The sequence below is a fragment of the Bactrocera latifrons genome, unplaced genomic scaffold, assembly GCF_001853355.1.
Source record: "Bactrocera latifrons isolate USDA-ARS-PBARC rearing strain unplaced genomic scaffold, ASM185335v1 scaffold_162, whole genome shotgun sequence".
NCBI classification, from domain to species: domain Eukaryota; kingdom Metazoa; phylum Arthropoda; class Insecta; order Diptera; family Tephritidae; genus Bactrocera; species Bactrocera latifrons.
In genome coordinates this window covers 66,529-82,184 of record NW_017535097.1, presented here as the reverse complement: position 1 = coordinate 82,184, position 15,656 = coordinate 66,529, and the positions used below count along the sequence as shown (strand labels likewise).

Below are 15,656 nucleotides of genomic sequence, written 5' to 3'. Positions count from 1 at the left end.
ACAGTCTTGCCAATGCGGCACAAGTCCACAAGAGATGCTCTATTGTTTTCTCGGTGCCCTGCTCCAGAGATTTCCTGCAGTCTTTTCAATCCGTCAGATCCCTTATGCGTTCGTGTGTTGTCGCCASACAGTGACCAGTTAGTATTAGCATCATGTTTCTTCAGTCGCTTAAATCCAGTGACCGCAGAAATTTTGTATACTTCCGACCTACCGTTTTTACATGATTTTTGCAGTTTTGCACGCAGTTAGTTCGTTCCATCGAGTTTTGTATTTCTTTACCATGCCTYTGTCATGATCGTCGTATAGTCAATGCAGGGGTTTCCCAATATTGATCACGGCCGCACACCATTCTTGGAAATATATCAGGCACTATTTTATTATCTTCGATGCCTTTGTGGCATGGCACCTAGTAGAACTGAAGTTGCTTACTTCTTGCAACTCTATGCACTGCTTCCCAGCTTCCCAAGACACATTTGGCTACGATGCTACTGCCTTGATTGCTACTTGACTGTCTATATCAATGTTGACTCTGRATTTGCTTGCMGTTGCATTAGAGGCCAGCTCCGGCTTTCGCATTAGCAAAGTCCTTAACTTGTAATATGCAGTGGTCCGTCAATTTAAAAGTTGCCTTATGCTTAACTTTGTCTGTATATTCCCACAGCAACTCCATCGTCCATTTTTGAGCCATCCGTATAGATGTTTAGTGTGTTGCGTGTTGCTAACATATCTTTACGCCAGCTAACATTTTCTATGTCTACATTGATCCTTCTTTCCCAGTGGAAAAGTGGTGTCATGTTGCCGGTGTTTGTCCTACCGCRACTACCCACCGAGCTATGCCCGAAGATTTAATGTGTAAATTCTCCTGCWGCCAGTAGTCGTCCTGCCGATTTTGCTGCGCAAAACTAACTCAGTAAAATACRGAAATTAATAAAGGCAGGACGATGAGAAAGTAATTTGCAGTTTATCAAACCCAAAAGAGATATGATAAAGCTTAGATAGGAAAGCATAGTCAAGACAATTATTAGGTAACATTTCTTATGCTTCTCCCTTGAAATATATGCGTTGACTTAGTGCCTATATAACCCGCTTATAACCCAATTGTGTACTCAGCTGATTGTTAGTGGAATTTCATAGGTGTGCTAACTGACGGGTTTTGCTTGGAGTCAAAATCTCTAAAATGATACGTTAACTTATCTAATGCCACTATCTATTTTGAGATATTCTGAAAATACGATAGGAAAAAATCATTTGTTGATAGGAAATATATCAGCTTGAAATGTGTTAGAAAGCTTAGTACAATTTCTACTCGTATGTTCATAGTACTCGTATGAAAATGTTTCTTTTGAAAATGTGGAAAATTTCATTTAAAAACAAAAATCTGCTATGATTTAATGTGAAATTGAAAGTGAAACACTTATCAAACATGAATTTAACAAAAAAAAAAAAAAAAATCCTTAAAAAATATGAAATTGAAAAATATTTTATTGCCGTAGTAAGGAAGTAATTCTGAATAAAGCTCAAAATGGCAATTAAGACTTTTAATAATTAGTGCGATTTTATCAAATCGAAGTGAAAATCACCAGCACACATATGGATGTTGAGCATGCACTCAACTCAATATCGATCGTGCTGTGTGATCGCAATCGCTGGAATGTCCGATGTGAAATGTGGAGTGTCAAATTAAATTGAAATGGCGGACTTTTCTTGGAATTAATAAAAAAAAAAATATGTAAGAAATACAAAATGTGAAATAAGTGGTGGTTTTTTGATTTTCTTTACATGGCATGACGTTGGCTCTAATATAAACCGCAGATTTGAGAAAAAAGTGTTGAATTGTTGGTAAAATTGAAATATCTAATCAACGCGCTTTCAATCGCAGCTGATCACATGTCGAGTGTAATATATTATTTATTTCATTATTTYGTACTSTTTGTGGTTATCAGCTAGCTGCAGAGCAAGAAAAAAACCTATWCAAAAAGAAATTGAATGAGTTTTATTATTAATTTAATACATACAAACAAATATTCAATATCTTGTAGCAGATGAGGATAAAACTTGGCCACGCTCGATATAATTCTATCTACTTCGAAAAGTTGGGTCTCAAAAATCAGTGTGCGTACGGAGGCAGCTTAAAAATGTAAGCTCTATATTTTAACACAATCAACCGCAYTAACTATAGCATGTGCGATTTCAACATTTCATTGGATTTAAATAATAATTTCCTTTGATTTACACTGACACTTTACACTGAGAGCGTTTTTCAAGCGTTCAATTATACAGACGTTGGTAGACAGTCSTGGTCTCCGACCGATTTGTCATTTATTGGTGACAACAACTTGAAACAACAGTTCTATGATTTAAGATATTTACTATATATATATACTATGGCATGATTAGCGGTTCCAATAAGGCAATACTTTTATCGGTTAATGTTTCGGTTAGCGCGATGCATCGCGTCCAGCATTCGGTCGGCTCAGCAAAGTCGGTAAAAATACAAATAGTGGTGCCATATCATAACGCCGTACCGAATAGGAAGCCATTCCCACGACAGTCGGGTCTACGTAACCGAAACGGACGCCGATTTTTATCCAGCCAAGGACTGTCAACTCGGCATAATTCTCCGTTACAACAACAACAAAAACCAAATATGAAGCCTTTAGTGTTGCAGACAATGGGGAACGCAATAATGTGTGGTCCATGTAGAGGTACTTTCTTCAATAGTTTTTTTTTTACATATCACGTGTGAGTCGTATCAAACTGTCATGTAATGACATTATGGTCAATATAATCGGCCTACTGAGCGCACTATTTACGACACCATCACCCATCTTGAGACCCGGCATTCATTATTGAATAATAYTCGACCGAATAGAACACGTTCAGCCCGCATTGAAGAAAATACAACAGCCATTGCTGAGAGTGCACACGAAGACAGTGGCAAATCAATTCGGCGCCGTTCGCTGCAACTCGGACTGACATATGAAATGACTTGACGCATTTTACGGCGAGATCTTAAATTGAAAGCGTACAAAATACAGCTTGTGCAAGAACTGAAGCAGCTCGACCTTCCTCAGGGACATCGCTTCGCTCTATCTGCCTTTGAACAGTTCCAAGAAGATCCGACGTTTTCGAGTTAAGTTTCTTTCATCAATGAGGCCCACTTCTGGCTCAATGGGTTTGCAAATATATCACATTTGGGATAAAGAGCAGCCTGAAGAGATTCAAGAGCTGTCATTTCATCTTGATAAAACAACGGTTTGGTGTGGTTTACGGGCCGGTAGAATCATCGGTCCATATTTTTTCAAAAATGATGCTGGTGAGCACGTAACCAATTTTTTGATGCCTTAAATTGAAGCTCATGATCTTGGCGGTATTTGGTTTTAAGAAGACGACGTCACTTCTCATTTGTATATCCCATCAATCAATGGATTTATTGAGAGAAAACTTCAGTGAGCAGATAATTTCACGTTTTGTGTCGGTCGTTTGGAGACCAAGATCTTCTGAAATCACACCGTTAAACTTTTTTTCTGGGGGATATGTAAAGTCTAAGGTCTATACGGACAATCCTTCTTCGATTCAGGCCGTGGAACAAATAATCACGTGTGTCATTCGCCAGTTACCAGTCGAAATGCTTGAACGAGTCATCGAGAACTGAACTCAACGGATGGACCACCTGAGATATAGCCGCGGCTAACATTCAAAAGAGAGAATCTTCAAAACCTAAATGTACATATGTAGAAAGTATGTTCTTTCAACTAATAATAAAAATTCCTCTTTAAATTTGAAGTTTCTGTGTTTTTTCTTTAAAAAAGTAAGGAACCTCGAAATGAAACTCCCATTAGAACTATAACTACTTAATAACTTTTTCGTACCTGAATTGGCAATTTTTATATCTTGGCTCAAAGGGCTCATTCTGCATTCTCCGAAATGGATTTTTATAAAACAGAAAAAGCATTAGAAGTGAAATCTGCAAAATATGGTGGCTGAGCGCTGACTCTCTTCGCATGTTTGGATAAAAATATCAGTAACAGTCATGCTAGAATGTGCCGCCGCATTCAGATTTATTGGTGGAAGTTATCGGTTTTGATATCAAAACGTCGATTTTGAAGCATTGCTTTTTTAACTTTTTCGATGTCATTTCGATGGATGGATCACTTGCAAGTTTTCGCTAACTTCGCCAACTTCACCTAATGCTTAATGCAACTCAAATACCAAATACTTGTGTTCGTGATATAGTAGACTCTCAAAAACACATCTGCAATATTTTCAACGATTCCTTACTTGTGATTCCATAGGGAACACAAAATTTCAAATAAAATCATTATTAAATTTTTTCCACTTATTGGCATATCCGTCAACACATGTTGCACAGCGTGCTCGTACAACTACAGACTAACAGTTTTTGTATATACTATAAGTATGTACATGGAAGCACTCATTTCTATTTGCAACAACAAAACTGTACACGCCTCAATTAACCTCGATCTCTTTAAACATGGCTGGCTACCAGCTTTATGGTTTCCACTCCTACTCTTKCCACATAAATTATTATTGAACTCGATATCGATCGAACGGAGAGCTTCGTGCGCAGCAACATATGTACATACGTATGTATGTTCATACAAAAAGGTTAGTAATTACAGCTGAACTCCATTTGCCTKCACAAAAAGTAATTGATTTGGTATAGTTTGCTATTAGGCATATCTTTTTTTTCCTAATAGTAGCAATAATAATKACTGAATTTCACTGATGATGCGTGTTTCAGGTAATGTTTTGCTTTTATGTAATGTTGGAAATCACCCTAATTTGCTTRCCAGGCAGGCTGAGGTTAGGGGGGTTTTATATTTATACAATATTAGGATACACCAAAAATTATTTGGAAGGGAGAAGGTAGCAAAATAACGGGCGTGTTCCATGGTTGGCGCTATAATTGTTGTTTGTTTATGGCGTGTTCTTGTTTGTATGCCTTATAAATTTTTTTTACTTGGAAACGGAAAAGCAAAAATTATAAAATGCATTTTTTTCTGTATTATATTGAAACACAATTAGGCACATAATAATTTATTTGTACATAATTTGGATATATTGGTAGTCGAAAAAGTATTTTCGTATTTTATTTAGCGAAATGTTGCTTACAAGTATTACCTACATATAAGCTGCATGTACATACATACATATATGTACTATTTATATATAAGTACGGTTAATATTTTTTATGTTTTTGTTTTTGTTGTTTGCTTATTATTTTTTTTTTTGCGTTTTTAATAAAATTGAGTTGAAATATAAATTAGGCAGCAAAAGTTTGGCTTATCAGTAAGTGGCACAAATCGAAAAAATACCAAAAAAAAAAAATTAAATTGGAAATCAAAAAGAAAGTAACAGTTAAAAGGTAATCATAAAATAAAACAGAAAATATCTAGCCGGCCACAAAATTTAATATTGATGAATTTATTGCCCAACCTCATCGCAGGCCCACGATATCACGGGGCTTATGAAGTACCTGATAAGGTTGGGGTATTTTTTTTTTTGATTTTCTGCTGTTTTGTTTTCAGCGGCAATGAAAACAAAAGTTTCATATAAAATATATAGTAGTTATATTTATATATGAATATTTAGTTGAAGTTAACTTTGTAAGCAGGCAGTTGTTCGTGCACTCATACTTCAAAGCAATAGTTTACAGTTTTGCAATTTGTGTTCGAAAATATATATGTAAATGCATTACTAATATAAATGACTTGTATATAAACATATATGTATATGGTATTTTTTGGTAATCTTTTCGTTATCAATATTTTGTGGTACCAAGACGTTTCTGCTAAATTTATAATAAATCTAATTTTAATTAAAATAGAAGTGCGCTAATTATTAACCATAAATAGCAAGMAAAAACGTTAATCTCGGTTTCACTTAAGCTATAACAACCATCACAAGCAAAAAATATTTYCATACAAGCCCWTGGATTGGTTAGTTTGTATGGCAGCTATATGCTATAGTGGTCCGATTTGAAGAATTTTTTCAGATATTKCAYMAATGCCTAAGAAAATAACGCATGCTTAATTTTGTGATGATATCACTTCAAACAAAAAAGTTTTTCATATACGAACATGACTTTGATCGTTCAGTTTGTATGGCAACTATATGCTATAGTGGTCCGATATCAGCGATTCCAACGAATGAGCAGCTATTTGAGAAGAAGAGGATGTCAGAAAAATTTTAGAACAATATTCCAAAAACTGAGGGCTTAGTCGGCATTTATACTGATGGAAAGCCAGCATATAATAACCATATGTAACGGTTTGGGATATCAATGAAATTCTTTACGGGCATGCAGAAGTCCAGACGCCGAACCCAATTTTCGACGGTTTTCAAGCAGAAATCGGCCGATACTGCGGATATTTTACGTTCAATATTCGTGGGAGGTTCATCAAGCTTCGCTGGCTTGTTAGCATAGACCATAGACTTGACGTAGCCTCACAGGAAATAGTYTAATGGCGTCAAATCGCACGACCGAGGCGGCCAATTGACTGAACCATTTCGTGAGATAACACGTTCACCAAATTTGGTTGTCAATATATCGATTGTGACATTCTTTCTCTGTGTGGCCTCTGGCGCCATCCACATATTTTCCCAAGTCCATATCATCCAATTCGGATCAAACATATTCGGTTGTCAATGAGCGGTAGCGATTCCCATACACAGTACACAGTAACGTGCCGGTCTTGATTATCACGGAAAAAGTACAGTAAAATGGCGTAAACCGCATCAAACCGTAATTTTTTGCATGAACAATAGCGCATATTTTGCTGATTGACGAAGCCATTCAGCCAGAAATGAGCCACTTCGCTGAAGTTGATTTTTCGATAAAAATCCGGATAATTTTCAAGTTGTTCCTTAGCCCAATTCACGAAGATACGACGGTTCTGGTGGTCAAGCGGCTTCAGTTCTAACGTCAATTTGATCTTGTAAGGATATAGGCCAAGATCTGTTCCCATAAATCGCGACAACGACGTCACAGAGATGCCCAACGCTTGAGAACGATGACTGAGACTGAGAGACTGATTTGGATCTTCCTCAATTGATGCGCTAGCGGCAGCAATATTCTCGACACTATAGTCACTTCTTTGTCTCACTGGCGCGGGAATATTTTATGCTATGCCTGTGGACTCAAATTTTTCCAAAAGACGCTCAACTGTGGATCTGACAGGAAGATTATGACGACCTTAACCTGCACGTAGCGTTCTTAAAGTTGAGGCCACTGACTCCGAATTTCGGYAGTAAATTTTAATAATTTTCACTCAGTGTTAGATCGCATATCTTTCCATAATGAAATGTCAAACCATGCCGAAGAGAAATATCAAAAGACCGGGAAAAATATGGCGTCGTTACTTACTTAACTTGTCTTAYTTAACTTGTATACCAATCTCGTTCCAATTATATACACGTCAATCTCAAATCTTGAACCGGTTGGCCGTAAGTCGGATTTTTGTAAACGAATTTAAATAATTTTTTCAATGAAGGAGATTTTCTACATTCAAAAAACTTATGTTAAATAGACTACCGGAGTGAGCAAGTGCCAGAACTTGCGATTGAGAGAAGTGTTAATATGTTTTTGCTACCGTTTCATGTACCATTATCATTCAAATGCATATTCATTGACGACGAGGAWAAAATCCATACATACAAACATATATTCATTTCATTTACTACGAGCGACTGCATAAAGTGAAAGAAATAAACTATAGCGAAGATCAGCATGTTCACGCAATGGTACCAACTGTCTAGCTTTCGCAGAGGAAGCGTTTATTTGACGATAATTTTAATTGCATATTATGGCGAGTATAAATCATTGTGGGGGACTACGAATAATAACAATGCTATGTCAAACGCCAGCACCACTATTAGTTGCCAACACAATTTACCTTACATATACAAGAAAAAAGAGGTAGGGATGAATTAGGTTCGACTGTAACCGAATATTTTCACGATTTGTAACATTTAATTCGACCGAATTTCGAATGAATTGGCTAACATAAAGGTTTTAAAGCCAGATAGAACGTTGGAACTCCAAATTTGGTTGATATATTCGTCATAAAGTTCGCAAGAATCGCGATAGTCATTATACATACATAAATCGAGTCGAGTATCCAACATTTTCACCACCAAACTATAGTGTATCCATGATTATTTATATTAATTATGTAAGGGATCAGGTTTTATACACTTTGACACAAGAAAAAAATTTGTGAGGAAAATATTTCCTCTGAGTTTTATGAAGATATCTCGGAGATTGACCGAAATTACCGGTAAAATCACGAGTCACCAGAGTTTTGTGTGGCTTAAAAGTTGTGGACTGATTTCCACCAGGAGGTCATATATGCCATTGCTGAGATTCATTCCTCATACTATATTTTATTGTATCTTAGGTTTTAATTATATTTTATTGCTTAACGCCGCTGTTTTCTTGTGCTCTAGCGCTGTACTACAGACATAGCGTGAGCTAATGACTTGGGACGACTAAACTTGAGCAACTGCGATATTCTCCTGACTCAGTGTGAACCATAAGCGGGTCCTCTGAATTACTTGCACCCTTACCTTAATTTCATTCGATTGGAAGTGAGTCCGTACTACATCGTTTTCTTACGATTTAGCGCTGGTCTATGAACATCGCGCGAGCTTAGGACTTAGAACGACAAAACTTGTGTAACTGTCGATTGGAAGCGTGTCCGTACTCCGTTATTTTCTTGCGCTCTAGGGCTACATTGTGGACATCGCGTGAATTTAGGACTTGGAACGACTAGACTTGTGCAGTTGTTACATCCTTTTGTCTCAGTGTGAACCGTAATAGCTCCTCTSAACTACTTGCTCTTAGGAAAGTCAATCTCTCTTCAATTATAAATAGACTGGACGTTTATATAGTGGTTCCAGTAGACTCATCGGAAAGTGTCCATGAAGACTTTTTCTCAAAGCTGTATGGAGGAAGACGTAGTGGAATCATYTAGACACTCTCTCCACTACTGCCCTGTCTTTGTCACATTAAAATTGAAGATTTCGGCAGACACAGCTTCGGCGAACCTAGTAAATGACTGAGATTGATATTAACCGCCTTTATGATTACGTGGTCTACTCAAATTGCTTCGTCGATCTATGTATGAGCATCTAGTGATCCAATTTGTGGGGTTCTTGGATATCACAAAGAACTAACGCTTATAGCTGTACAAGTGAGATCTGTCGCTATCTTTCCAGCGAGAATCAACTACACGATCTAACCTAAACTAACGCTAAATCCATTGCGCTTAGTTTTAGGAGCGGCCAAAAATCGTTAGTTGAACAAAACTCTTATACTTTGCGGCAACATGTTGCATGAGTGTAACAAGAATTGCAGCAAAGACAGCGGCAACAGCTAGTGGCAACTGCAACTGCATTACCAAATTAAATTTTATTACCGAGATTGCGGAAATGACAAAACGAATGACTCGCTGCATTTTGAATGGGAGAAGTAAAAGCACTCAGTGGAAAATAAATACTCATATACAAAATCTTAAGCGCATAGCTACTTACGTGMCAGGCGAGCGTGCGCTGGTAAATTATCGCTGTCTAAGCGCATTTATTTTGATGGCGGCGCATATAGCCATATATACAAACAAATTTGCAGCAGCTCAAATGCTTAGCTGTGGCCTTTACTTTAATTAGTTGCTTTGCTAGAGCTCCATTTGGATTTGGCGCTATGCATCAAAGCGCAACAATCGAAATTCGCTATTAGACAATCGCTTTGTTATAGCCATGCTGTGAGCCACTTATAGCCACGGCGGCCACTAATCTATCTAAGCACATTTGTGGCATTTGAGATATGCGCTGAAAGAGCACGAGGAGCCTCATCAATTAAATATACATACAAAAGAAACATTTCCTAAAAAATATTATTAACATCAATAAGAATTCATTGCTCGCTCCTTGTGCAATACATATGTAGGTATATATGATCTTCCTTCGCCACCTGTATGTTCGTGTATACAGATTTTAGATTTTTTCATGCCTTAGCAGCTCAGGCCTTCGGYACAGCGCATCATCAGTCATATGTGTCCGTTGCAATGGCCACGCTCATCAATTATAACGAAACGCCATGGCCTTGTTGACTTTGCCTTCTCAAAATTACCGGTAAATATATGTAAAGGCTCCCATCCCTTTGCTTTGTTTCACAGGCTTTGCGCGTCAGATTGYGGTACTGACATTTTACAAATGGCGTAACATGACTTCAACATTACTACTCCCAATACTGTCAGAGTCTTAAATCGCTTACATCAAGGTAAAATACAAGTTTGGACCTTAGGTTTGTCTCATGCCAAATAAATGCGCATTTGCAAGAATTTTATAAATTCTCTGTATTAAAATTTGATTGATATGTGGACTTAAATTGAATAGAACTGAACTCACTGAGGCATCACTTTTGTYAATGTATGTGGTATATGAAAATTATAAATCATTCCGATATTTTATGTATAAGAGAACTTCGGGTAAAATTTGCTTTGGTATTGACCTTCTCCTCCAAATAAGATGATACTAAGTACACAATTTATTATCATAGTCGGTCTTAAGGAATATCGCATTTAAGTTCTTATTTCAAACCGACAATTATGGTTTGAATTTATGCCGAAGTGGGTAATTTCTACAAAACATATGTATATGGTAAATGAGTTACGCTAAAATCTACATATATGATCTAGTAAAAAGAAATCGATTGTTGTTCTAATAGAGACTTCAGTAAGTAAAAATTCGCAATTGCTTGGCTCAGTACTGTTAGACGACATTTGAAATTTCGTTTAGAATGGCAACAAGTTTTCGAAAAAACGGTGAATATTTTACCTTAACCTATTCAATATTCCATATTTTCTTTACTTCTCATTCGCTAGAACAGTGAGCTGGTCTGGAATGCGAGCATAAAACTTCACCAATTAACTCTTTCCTTCTCTCTGCAAGGTCCTTCAAGCCCATGGTCTCTTCGCGCTCAGCAAGTTTTACCACTCAATGGTTAGATTAGGATTCATGAGCTTAGATTGAATATCTTATGGGTGCCAGCTGTATCGGCTGTTTTGATGAAGAGGAAAGATAATCYCCAACCTTAGAACCTTCTTGAGTTTCCTTTTTTTACAATACTAAGGCAAAAACACCTCGGATTTTACATCTGGTTGAAATAGAAATAAAATTGGTTATGGGTACTGGACGTTTTTGCCATTGGCTGACTTTCAGCTTCAGGAGGACCGTGCATAATAGTATAAGAGTGATCGATCCCCTCGCAATTTTGAGAAATTAGCCATCTAACCTTACCTAACCTCATTTCCTCGCGTGATTACGCCCATGGCACATCCTAAGCTCATTCAAGTGCCAATGCAATTAGTCCTTTCATTGGATACGTGGACGTTCTTTTCTTCTACTGTCCACACATGGTTTTCTATACGAACGAGCATTCCGAAAGATCAACGCCTTATATCAGTGCAGTAGTAGGATTTTTTCTGCGCAACTATTGGAGTATTCACAACATGTCATAAAGCATCGTAAAATCATAAAATCCTAAGTTTTTATACTAGTTTAAAAAATTTAATGTTAGATTGCGTACTAAAATAAGTTTACGCAACAATACAATACAATTCTGGACGATATGTTTTCGGATCGTTATAACTTATAACTTTATGAGACTATATGAAACCCCTATATATGCAGGAAATCGTAGAACTCATACAGTTTATCGTCGTATAATAGGACGGGAATAATAAAGTATCCTTAGAGCGATATTTTTTGTTCGGTAAGAGCTGGATCTGCTTCTCAATTGCACTCCCAAGACGCGCAGAATCTTAGTGTTTGGATTTAAGGTACTTTGGCGTGCGCTTGTTTACTACAATACCAACCTCTTCACTTTTTTCTTAAGGTCTGTTAATGTCAATAAATCAATGACATCACCATAGCCTAGTAGTAGAGTCATTTCAGAGTAGTTAGTGCCACTGCGGCATTATAATAAAAGAGGTGCACGAGAGGGCATCAATCTGTCTAACACTTCGCCTAGTATCGAACGGTTCGAAGAGGTTCTTCCATTTTCTTGACAGAGCTCAATGTCAAAGTATTCAATTTAAGGCAAAAATTATAATAACTATATCTCCCATACAATTTAATTATTAGGATATATAAAGGAGTCGCCAATAATCGCTAAAAAGTGAGTTAATTTATGTTGTATCGAAGCTATAATACATTTTATAAATACAAAATGCTGTTTACAAAAATTTKTATGGCAGCTATATGCTACAGTGATCCGATCTGAACAATTTCTGCATAGACAACTTGGAAATATACCTTCATATAAAGAAGTTTTCCATACTAGCACCTATTTTGGATCATTTAGTTTGTATGATGGCTAAATGCTATATTGGTCTTATCAGAAAAATTCATTCGGAAATTGAATTTTCTCAATTGCAAAAGTTTCCCTTCTTGGATCTTGGAGTTTGTATGGTAGCTAGATGTCTCCATCCATTGCATGTACTATATTACACCTAACAGAGGTGGAGTTTATAATGATTCTTTTGGCGCAGACACTGACGAAGTATTCCCCCGAGCCTGGGTTGGACTCAATGTTATCACAAATCAGCAGGATAAGGTGCAACTCTGCTACATGGCGTTGCTCCAATGATGACAGACTTGTACTAAGACTTACCGATCTAAAAGGGGTTAGATTTCTGAACAGCCCTTGGCCGGATAAAATTCGGGTCAATTCTAGTAACCTAAAACCGGCAGTTGTGTTGTGCAGCTTCATATTGAATACTGTGGCATGTTAAACTCCTAGTTATCTAGAATTGATGCTGACATAACAAATATACATATGTCCAGCGTGCAATGAGCCCCCACGTGACACTAGCCATATCTTCGCATGCCCTGCGAACACTACTCATGTAAAACCCTTCTTCCTTTGGTTCGACACCGTCGAAGCAGCACGTTACCAGCGACTACCGTTGGCCTTTCCAGTCCCACCAAACACTCAGCATAACCTTTCGAGGCGTCAATCCTGGCTTTGCGACCATTTTTTGAACTTCACCACGCTTGGACCACGATCTATTTCGCACATTATTGTCGTATTTGATTCCATTTTCGTCTCCTGTTACCATTCGCTTCAGAAATGGTTCGATTTCATTTCGTTCAGCAAAGAATCACAGATGTTAATTCGGTCCATTACATTTTTTTCATAGACAATTTATGTGGTATCCAGCTTCTTTTTGTAGCCAGCCTTTTTTAAATAGTTCAAAACGGTTTTATGATGAGTGCTAAGTTCCTTGGCGACGTAATGGCTGCTTTTGTGACAGTCCTGGCCAATTTTTTCCATAATTTCAACGACCTTTTCAACGATAGGTCGACCAGAGCGAGATGCATCGTTCACATCGAAATTTCCAGAACGAAGCGGGCGAACGATTGTTGTGCTACACGAACTGATACAGCAACGTTGCGGTAAACTTCTCAAATTCCAATTGTAGCTTGGGTGGAATTCTTCCCTTTTTATACAAAAATTTAAAAATATAGCGAATTTCTTCATTATTTTCACTCAGTTTTGAACAGCTGTACCTTTTTTTTTCAAATTCTCCCAATTTAATTAAGTTAAATGAAGCTTAAAATCATTTCACACAATATGGTGTGATACAAGGTGATTGGTAGCACTGGAGATATACGACTGAAATGACATCTATTGACTAAATACGAAAAGACTTTTTCGACTACCCAATACATACATCCCTGACACTTCGTTTTGGGTGTTACAGGGTATAAAAAGATTATGTATGATGCATTTACGAATMTATTTTTTTACGGTGATTACAACAAAATTCAGCTGTCTGAATTTAATGCCAGCAAAAAAAAACACAAAATAAGTTAAATGATTTTGTACTTTTATAAACTAATATCGCATACATGCAAACATACACATGTACATATGTGTGTAAATGTTGAAAAACATATAGCTGCTCACTGTCGTTCTATTTTATTACAGGTAAACATACTTTTAGCTACACATGCTACATGCATGTGGCTATGAGGCATTTGGACTCGAACAGGTCGAAAAGTTTCTGGYAYCGGAGGAATAATGAGGTTTACAAAAACAATGCATGCGCTTGTGAAAAAACGAATACATACATATGTATGTACATACTGACGTGTGAATAAACAAAAACAATTGACGTATGAGTAAAAACCAACAAACTGAACGCGCATGCGCAATGCACAGAACACGCACACAACCGCGCATTTGCGCTTACGCTTGCACACCCGCGCACACAGACGCACTACACGAACGCTTATCGCTGATGCGACAACAAAGTTTGCCAACAACCAACGGTGATATCAGCGACAGTGGCGGCGRCGGCGGYGGYGGCGACGACTACGAAGTCTATCAAGCGATAAGATAAGGAACTCACACATACGCGCCAACTCACCTGGAGTGGTCGTCGTCGCAAATAAATCATAATTCACACATGCACAACGCTCAAGCACACAAACACACTTGCAGCCGTCATACACACACAAACAAACGAAAGTAAATAATTTGTGTGGTTCAAGCGAGAAATATGCGGCTTCCCGCTACTCGACCGCAATATGTGTAGCAGTGTGCCTTGGCAACGTGTCCGGCGGTTCTAAGAGGTAAATAACTATATTCAGACAAATATCGAAATTGCGCCAGTATTTGTATGAATATGCATGTATGTGTGAATATGTATGAATTTGCTTATGTATTGGTAAGGCTGTGTCATAGAGGAGGTTTAGTAGGTTTGGGTACCGCTCGAGAAAATTAATTGGAACGAAAAGGTGTTAAACGCGCACTGCGTCGGGTTGTCATTAACATAGATGTGTCCGCTCGAGGAAGTGTGTTCCAACAATCAAACTAAACTTTACCGTAATTTACGCGTAACAAGTTGCCGGGTTCGCTTTGTACCTCATCTAATGCCAGCTCAATAGTTGACATAATAATAAGTGGTGGAAAAAAGTCGGTGCCAGTGCAAAATTGTGCTAAATAATATCAACAGAGACAGTGTGAAAGTTTTAACGGCCGCAGTAGGAAATCAAAAAACGCTTTTTCCAAATTTTCATTTGTCAAAAGTCGTTTTTATCTAACCAATTAGTGTTTGGTGTGTTATGAAAACAAGTGAAAAGCTTAGCTATCGAAATGCAACTCAAGGTATGTATGAGCATGGAGGCATGGAGGCATATCAGCACAGAATATTTTACACTTATTTATATAGCGACACCTTTATCGCCACTATCTTTGGTGGAACGCCACCTTTTTTATCTGACCAAAATGTGAATTAGGCGGGAAAAATTATCTAAATGTGGACCTGATAGCAGTGCCAGAAAATCAAATTACAAAAATTCTCAAACAAAAAAATGCCGTTTTTGTTTATTAGATAAAATAGTTTTGAACGAAAGGTTTTATTGAATGTAAGAAGGTAAAGTAAAAGTCGTAAAAATGATTTACATATTTTCAATATTTCTTATTCACAAGAAATACCTTTTCTATGCTGGCTATGTAATATTATATATAATCGATAATTTTTGCCAGAAAGTTGTTTTTGTATAAAGAGTACAAGAGCAATTGTTCGTATTTGCATAAACTTGCGACGGGGTTTTAGCTGTTG

The 15,656-nt window shown here is 37.3% G+C and overlaps 1 protein-coding gene across 5 annotated transcripts in view; it reads left to right on the top strand.

The window, feature by feature from the left end:
* Window positions 1–1,726: 1,726 nt before the first annotated feature.
* LOC108966507 (box A-binding factor-like) overlaps window positions 1,727–15,656 on the top strand; it is a 29,070-nt gene continuing 15,140 nt past the window's right edge. For 3 of the 5 annotated variants that reach the window (XM_018929446.1, XM_018929447.1, XM_018929443.1), the window contains exon 1: window positions 14,829–15,199. In XM_018929446.1, the coding sequence (XP_018784991.1) occupies window positions 15,188–15,199 (12 nt within the window). In that variant the 5' untranslated portion in view covers window positions 14,829–15,187. Of the gene's footprint in view, window positions 2,138–14,578; window positions 14,665–14,828; window positions 15,200–15,656 lie in introns of those variants that run through there. The other 2 variants (XM_018929445.1, XM_018929444.1) reach the window with 2 other exon arrangements.